We start from the raw sequence: 8,170 nt of genomic DNA on the forward strand, positions 1-8,170 counted from the left end.
CCGACGAACAAATCCGTTGGAATTCCGTTGAAAATATACCACGGAAGAACCGTTGGAAATCCGTTGAAATATTCCAACGGATGAAAGCGTTGGAATTCCGTTTGGAATTTGCCATGGAATTCCAACGAATCTGCGTTTCTGACGAATGATTTCCAACGGATATATCCGTTGGAAATCCGTTGGAAAAGTCGAATTCCAACGGATTTTCGGTCATTTCCAACGGATTTGCCGGTTGGAATTTGGGGTTTTTTTTTGTAGTGGGCTAGTTACAAGAAATGGTAATGCATGTAGACAAAAGAAAATAAATATGTCTTGGTGTATATGTTGCATGATTCACTTCATTTCTTTATGCTGCAAATAGACCAGAATATATTCTCCATAATTGTAGATTGTTGCCTGAATTTTATCACCTCATTCGACCGAACCGTAATATCGTGTTCGTCCAAACCGATGTGTTTGTCCTTTAACACTTTGTCCTTCAACATTATGATGGCCCGTTATTTATATATATATATATATTCAAATGTTCTTGTCTGTTGCTCTGCAGGTTATATGGCTTTCCAAGTTCGTAAAACAAATAAATACCAAATTCCATAAACAACAATTAAAAATGCATATATATATATATATATATATATATATATATGTTGAAGATATTAAGATTAGTGGTACAGATATATTAGATGTTATGAATACCAATGATATAATATTTTATTTGGCCTAATTTTCCGACGTAAACTTGGCTTAAATCAGGCAGAAAAAAATGGGGTCCATGTTATAATGAAAAACAATTGAATGGGTGGTTCACCAACACCCATTTCTCAAGAATTTATAAAATATTATCTTATCCTATGGTTTTATATTTCAACTCGTACACATCTTTTGGACCAATGCAACAAGTCTTATAATGATATTTAGATTTTTCCCGTACATTCGGTGGGAAATGTTCTTTATGAACGTCGTATTTTCATGGTTCTATTGGAAATGAAAGATGATTGGTTACGAATATTTGAGCAATCGAAATTTTGTACACATCGTAATCAATACAAGAAGACACACGGGCTAACTCACACGAGAGTGACGAATCCAAACGCTTCTGTCCAAAATAATTTCGTAATTAAAAAAAACTAATTTGCATAATTTGTATAAAACGATTTTTTATATAAATCTAATACTCGTTATCGGTTGAAAGTTGTTCAAATAAATCCATAAATATGATAAGAATTTTAGATTTAATTGACGTATTTATATCGTAGTGTTGGAAACGGCCTAAATATTCGAATATTTATCATGTTTTAAATCTATTATTTCTCTAATTTTGAATTACAGTGACTATATTTGGGGAAAAAAAACCTGTACATGGAAATAAACACACTTTATGAAATATTATTATATTGTGTATGGTATGATTCAAACGTAATAAGATATGTCATTACCAATCTGCCGACGTTTTACAGTCGTTATAATGCCATGAGCAAATGCACGCCTATATAGATATATCCAGATAATTTACTCGAAATTCTCTTGGCCGTTGGATTTCAGTAGAGGCAATCCCAACCGTCCGATCATCTCCATAAGATTTCCACGTCTTGTGGGTCCCACAATAGTAGGTCCATACCGTTGTAGCTGTTTTCATTACAAAAGATACATAAGGAAACATGACAACAATACTTAATGTGTTGACCTAATCAGGAAATCGTAATCCATCACGCATACACACACACACGCATGCATCCTCTATATGTATATATATATGTGTGTGTATATGCAATTTTGCCATATTTGCGACGAAAGTGAGAGTTCGTATTCTATCTACACATGTAAGCAGAATCATATAAAGGCATTCATTACCAGTTGGCCAAAAAGCGCAATGTTCTAAACACGTAATGATGATAATACTCTTTTAAAAGCTACCAAATCAGGCGGCATATACAAAATTATCACCCATCCATTATTAAAAAAAAATTGTTAAATTGTGTATATATATTCGAATTAATCTGCAGTGTTTGGCTGTGTGTTTCGAAAGCACATAAAAATCTCCATCTTTTTTTTTTTCAAAGTCTCCAGCTTTATTTCTATTTCTGTTCCTTTCTGACATCCATCAAATGGCGGTGATGGCGATTCACGCAAATTAGGGTTTTTTTTTTCTCTTTCATTTCTTCTCTCGAGAAATTATTCTCACACATCTCGATTCTCTCTCCTTTTCGCCTTGTCCATCCCCACCGACTGTAACTCTCCCAACTCCTCACATTCCCGCTTCTGGTCGCCCAATTGTCGCGTGGGATCGTCCAGATTTGTCTTCTCGCTGTATGCTCTGATCGGTAAGCCATACGATTGGTTCGTTCCGACAAATCTACCTCTACTTTCGGTCGGATCGGGTGACAATTGTCTTTTTTTTTTTTGGTTAGATTTGTTTGCGTTTCCCGTAATGAATAGCCGAGTAATAGAGTACGGATTACAGATGTGATGGATCTTTATTAATTGCGTTAAGATTAGTTGCTTCTTTCCGAAGATGACAGGATGATATTACGCGTATTTTCTCGCGAGTATAGCTGAAGATGACATAATCTGATCTAATTTAATAACTTGTCAAGTTTCACTTTTGCTTTAGCTCGTCTTCGTATCATTGTCTCGATTCGATCTGTCTTGTCTGGATCTGTTTCCTATTTGTGATCTTTTAAGTTGTCACTATATCTAAAGATTCATACTTTTTCTGGATTTTGCCCGTTAGTGATTCTTTTCCTCGGCCGTTACCTGATATCTATGATTTGAATCCTTGTTCTCTACCATTGATATGGAGCTGATTCTGGGTCGATATGACTTTAGGGTTCATCATGGCGTTGAAGTCTAGCTCTGTTGACAGTAGAACCAGGAGCTCTATACAGATCTTTGTCGTTGTCGGGTTGTGTTGCTTTTTCTACATCCTGGGTGCATGGCAAAGGAGCGGTTTTGGCAAAGGTGACAGCATTGCTCTGGAGATGACTAAGAGCGGATCAGATTGCAACATGGTTCCTAGCTTGAGCTTCGAGACTCATCACACGGGTGATCTGTCCGTTGAGGAATCGTCAAAGGCCAAGGCTTTCGAGCCATGTGATGCTCGTTACACTGATTACACTCCCTGCCAAGATCAAAGGCGAGCCATGACTTTCCCCAGGGAGAACATGATCTATCGAGAAAGGCATTGCCCGCCCGAGGAAGAGAAGCTTAATTGCATGATTCCGGCCCCCAATGGATACGTGACCCCGTTCCCATGGCCCAAGAGCCGTGACTATGTGCCATACGCGAATGCACCGTACAAGGCCTTGACCGTAGAGAAGGCTATTCAGAATTGGATTCAGTATGAGGGTAATGTATTTAGATTCCCTGGTGGTGGAACACAGTTCCCTCAAGGTGCTGATAAATATATCGATCAGCTTGCATCAGTGATACCGATGGGTAATGGAACGGTTAGGACAGCTTTGGATACCGGTTGTGGGGTATGTTTTTATCTTGGATCATCTTACATGTTTTTTGCAGTTTATCGGAATTTCTAGCTTTATGCATTGTAAACTTTACTTGAAAATTTCTTACAGGTTGCCAGTTGGGGTGCATACTTGTGGAGCAGAAATGTCGTTGCTATGTCATTTGCACCGAGAGATTCTCATGAGGCCCAGGTCCAATTTGCTCTAGAGAGGGGTGTTCCTGCAGTTATCGGTGTTCTTGGTACTATAAAGTTGCCATACCCGTCTAGATCTTTCGACATGGCTCACTGTTCTCGTTGTTTAATTCCATGGGGAGCAAATGGTTAGGACAATTCTTCAAATTGCTCGCTTTCTTATCTTGAAACAGTCCGGTTTCTGAAACTTCAGATCGAGTTTGGAGAAGGTAAAATGTTGTTTTTTTTGTGTGTGCGTGTGCGCAGACGGGATGTACTTGATGGAAGTGGACCGTGTCCTGAGACCAGGGGGCTACTGGGTGCTGTCTGGTCCTCCGATCAACTGGAAGACATACTACAAGGCGTGGCAGCGGCCCATGGAGGAGCTTCAAGAGGAACAACGAAAGATCGAGGAGATTGCCAATCTTCTCTGTTGGGAAAAGAAGTATGAACATGATGAGATTGCGATTTGGCAGAAGAGAGTAAACGACGACTCATGCCGCTCAAGACAAGACGATCCTCGAGCTAACTTTTGCAAAACCGACGACCCTGATGATGTCTGGTATGGCCAATGTTTTATGGCATATGGTAACTGTAATCTAGCTTGCTTTGAGCTTTAGCCTTTGTCCTAAGCCTCATTTCCATGTCTGATCCTAGGTACAAGAAAATGGAGGGATGCATTACTCCGTATCCCGAGGTAAGCAGCCCGGAGGATGTAGCCGGAGGCGAACTGAAGGTTTTCCCGGAAAGGCTCAATGCAATTCCTCCTCGGATCTTGAGTGGTTCCATTTCCGGGGTCTCAGTTGAGGCATACGAAGAGGATAACCGACAGTGGAGAAAGCACGTCAAAGAGTACAAGAGACTTAACAGTCTCCTCGACACTGGAAGATACCGTAACATCATGGATATGAACGCCGGTTTTGGTGGATTCGCTGCAGCTATCGAGTCGAGAAAACTCTGGGTTATGAATGTGGTGCCCACAATCGCCGAGAAAAACACCCTTGGAGTTATATATGAGCGAGGACTTATCGGAATTTACCATGACTGGTAAAGTCTCTAACCCCTTTTCACCTTTTCTTACAAACTTTTAGAGAGATTTCTGTTAATAATCTCTGTTTCCTTGTACGATCTCAGGTGCCAGGCTTTCTCGACATACCCAAGAACATATGACCTTATCCACGCGAACCATCTCTTCAGTCTGTACAAGGACAGGTATGTATATATATGTACAAAAGCTCAGTTATTGGTTTCTTATGCTTACAGAGACTAAGACCTGAGTTTTCCTTAAATGGGTCTGTCGGAATCTCAGGTGCAATGCAGAAGACATTCTACTGGAGATGGATCGGATTCTGCGTCCAGAAGGGGCAGTCATATTCCGAGACGAGGTCGATGTCTTGATCAAGGTGAAGAAGATCATCGGGGGAATGAGATGGGACTCGAAGTTGGTGGATCACGAGGATGGCCCGTTAGTTCCCGAGAAAGTTCTGATCGCCGTGAAGCAGTATTGGGTCACCGGCAGCAACTCCACATCAGCAAACTGAGAATTTTCCGGCGACAGAGTCACCGGACGTTTTGATCGGAGGAAACCGTGGATTGATTGATGACCTTTTCAGTTCGAGAGATTTGTTCGCTTTTTGCTAACACTATCTACGGGATCCGTGCTTGGCCGCTTGTCGATGATTTATACAGAGTTAGACGCAACTTTGTGAGATACAATCGTCTAAAAGCTTTATGAAACTATTTAATTATTTACGATTATTTTTTTTCTTGGGTTCCATCTGAAAGCTTCGGACATGGATGGCGGTGTTCTTCGAGAAACTATTACATGTACTGTCCAATCCACAACGGAATGCTCTCTTTCAGAAGCTCTAGTGCTACTTAAGATTTGAGATCACGACATGAAATCTTTTGATAACATCGTGGTCTTTCAGACAAGAAAACGTTCTTCTGCATTTCAGGTTTTCTATATATCACACGCTAAACCATTTCAAATCCAAGGACAGGTTCAGCAATAAATTCAAGAACCCACGTGATGGAATGTCAGAGAACAAACCCAGCACGACTTTAAACCAAGTGGGTCGACCAGAGTGCCATCGCCGTCAGATTCCAGCGACCACCAGAGACCAATCCGCGTAAAAGGTAACAAAAGAGGTCATGGCTTGGCTTGATAAGAAACAGTAATAGCTACCTATCGTCTTTACAAGCATTTCAGTTCCACAGAGACAGATGAACCAAAACCCCTTCGGTTATGTTTCTTCCAGGGTAATTTTGATTCAGAAGAAAACCTCGTCATCCCTTTGGAAGGGTACTGTCTGAAAACCCTGTTTCGGTTCATTATTATACAAAGAGAAATCGATCGAAGCCAGGTGTGGCACAGAGTGTATAATGTGTATATACAAAACTCATAACTTTTTCGCCTAATTTGCTATGGGGAAAGGCAACCAAGCTCTGTTTTCAGAAGAAAAAGTAGTACATTCCCGTGGACGATATAACCAAATCTTAGAAGGCCTCGTAAGAACGTTACAGTGTTCATTCGTTCTTGAACTCTTTAGTAGGGCGTGCTTCAAACCCTCCCTCTCTCCTTTTCTCGAGCGAGTAAGGCATGTAAGTCCCAAGAATTCTATCCCACATGACGAAGAAGGGCTGAGAAAAATTGTACTTACTCCCATAGAGCTGATGATGAACATCATGATAGGCAGTATTGTTCTTAAAGAAAACGTGGAAGAGATTCCCCGGAAGCCATAGCCCGCAATGGTCATCCACTGTCTTGATGGTGGCAAAGGAGAAGAAGAAGATGGAAGTTCTTGGAGACATACCCGAGAGGAGGAAAGATAAGGCACCGCCTATTGTGTCGAGCAGAAGGCCCTCTACCGGGTGGTTGTATAAAGCCCCAAAGGCGTAGGGCACGACAAGACGATGGTGTTGGGAGTGGATATGTTTGTATAAGAACTTGTTGTGATGCATATACCGATGCATGAAGTATTGCCAAGTGTCGAGGACAATCATGGCTGTCACAAACTGTCTAGCTATGACCACAAGGGAAGTTTGCTGCCCATTCTCAGCCTCGGTATCACTTCCTGTCACCTGCCGATGGCAAACAGAAGATAAGAGGTAGTTCAAAACTGAAAGGGTGTTTCAATTTGGTAGTTTCTACAATCAAATGGGATCATTATGTTGTCTGTATATGCCAGACCCGATGATCATACATTTTGAGTCACGGGTATAACTAATAAGCATGAAGAGAGAACTCTCGTTGCAAGATCTGTCAACCATATATAGTAAAAGAAAACTCTTGCTGCAAGTTCTGCCAAAATCTTAGCAATACACCCGAAACATTCTCAACATCAACCACAAATCCGATGAAACAGAGCTCGAGAAATTCAAAAGTTATGGATATGGTATCGTTCAATGGTACTAGATACGTAGATACATGCCTATAGCAAAAGAGTTTTCAAGACATCTATGTCTATTGACACTGCACTTTTCATTATAAACAGCACTCAAAGATACGAAAGAAGAACAAGAGGAAGAAGAAGCCATGACCCAAACTGCTTTCTAATCATTCAAAGACCTTAGTGTATAAGGAAACCCACAAAATCAAAATCAAGTTTTCCTCTGACTACCCTGGCTGTTAGCAAATTCTGAAATCTGATCATCTCATGCGCATACATATCGAGTTTTCCTCAGACATATCAGAAGATCCACTGCTCATAAAATTCAGAGAATTCTTTACATCTAAAACTGGGCATACTTAAAGAACTGAACTTGCCATCGGAAAATCAACCTGCGAAATGATTTGCAGAAGAAAAAACTTTTCTTTGTGCTTCTCAGCTTCTGATTCTTATGCATCAACCAATTCGATCAAAGAAAGTGGAAGCTCGCACACCAATCAGACCCAGAATCACATCAATGATCAAAATTCAATCGATAAGTATCAACCTTGTCATCCTATCGGAAACACCATGGCACCAAAAGCAGGAATTCTTCACCGATATACCAAGAACGAAAAAAATCTTATTGCAACGACTAAAACATGCGCGTACTTACGACCTAAGATCATCACAGAATCACAACAGGACAAACCTTTCAAACCATAAACATACAGAAAAAACGTAAAACAAAATCGAAAAATAGAAACTTTACCGTGAACAAGAGGATTGCAACGACGGCTTGAACAAGCTGTTGGAGAAGAACCCCTTTAACGACGGTGGACCTGGAGACGAGATTCTTCTCCTCCTCCTCGATCTTCGAATGCAACCTGTAACTCTCCCAGGACGAAAGCGCCACGTAAATCCCAGAATACAACCAATAAACCACAATCGGGACGATAGTTCCCAACAATTCGTCCGACAGAGCAAAACCCATGATCCTAAATCTGGAAGAACATAAACAGAAATCCGACACAAAACTACTTCTGGGTTTTCACTGAAATGGGTATCGCCAGAAAAAGAGGGGAAAGCCTGCCAATAGCTGGATTATTTCTCAATTTGAAGGGGGGGGGGGGGGGGGGGAGGGGTCAAAGAAAATCCTTTACAC

The 8,170-nt window shown here is 40.9% G+C and overlaps 2 protein-coding genes across 2 annotated transcripts; one reads left to right on the forward strand and one right to left on the reverse strand.

Moving 5' to 3' along the window:
• The first annotated feature begins 2,019 nt into the window (after positions 1 to 2,019).
• Positions 2,020 to 5,401, forward strand: LOC104822916 (probable methyltransferase PMT2). Its single transcript, XM_010554277.1, has 7 exons — positions 2,020 to 2,321; positions 2,827 to 3,476; positions 3,573 to 3,783; positions 3,902 to 4,196; positions 4,292 to 4,681; positions 4,769 to 4,846; positions 4,944 to 5,401. Exons 2-7 carry the CDS (start codon positions 2,835 to 2,837, stop codon positions 5,173 to 5,175), a joined length of 1,848 nt encoding a protein of 615 aa, XP_010552579.1. The 5' UTR covers positions 2,020 to 2,321; positions 2,827 to 2,834; the 3' UTR covers positions 5,176 to 5,401.
• A 462-nt stretch (positions 5,402 to 5,863) lies between these two features.
• LOC104822918 (sphinganine C4-monooxygenase 1) lies at positions 5,864 to 8,140 on the reverse strand. Its single transcript, XM_010554280.2, has 2 exons — positions 7,778 to 8,140; positions 5,864 to 6,718 (listed from the first exon to the last, which is right to left on the reverse strand). The coding sequence occupies exons 1-2, from the start codon at positions 7,997 to 7,999 to the stop codon at positions 6,164 to 6,166; spliced, it is 777 nt and encodes a 258-aa protein (XP_010552582.1). The 5' UTR covers positions 8,000 to 8,140; the 3' UTR covers positions 5,864 to 6,163.
• Between the last annotated feature and the right edge of the window lie 30 nt (positions 8,141 to 8,170).

This window comes from Tarenaya hassleriana, unplaced genomic scaffold (assembly GCF_000463585.1).
Source record: "Tarenaya hassleriana unplaced genomic scaffold, ASM46358v1 Cleome39, whole genome shotgun sequence".
Taxonomy (NCBI): domain Eukaryota; kingdom Viridiplantae; phylum Streptophyta; class Magnoliopsida; order Brassicales; family Cleomaceae; genus Tarenaya; species Tarenaya hassleriana.

Bases quoted from the DNA above. Each gene is read 5' to 3' on its own strand.
- LOC104822916 (XM_010554277.1), top strand. From the start codon at position 2,835: ATGGCGTTGAAGTCTAGCTCTGTTGACAGTAGAACCAGGAGCTCTATA. The intron at 3,477-3,572 runs GTATGTTTTTAT...AATTTCTTACAG, and splicing joins CTTTGGATACCGGTTGTGGG to GTTGCCAGTTGGGGTGCATA. The intron at 4,682-4,768 runs GTAAAGTCTCTA...GTACGATCTCAG, and splicing joins ATCGGAATTTACCATGACTG to GTGCCAGGCTTTCTCGACAT.
- LOC104822918 (XM_010554280.2), bottom strand. From the start codon at position 7,999: ATGGGTTTTGCTCTGTCGGACGAATTGTTGGGAACTATCGTCCCGATT. The intron at 6,719-7,777 runs GTAAAGTTTCTA...TGCCATCGGCAG, and splicing joins TTGCAATCCTCTTGTTCACG to GTGACAGGAAGTGATACCGA.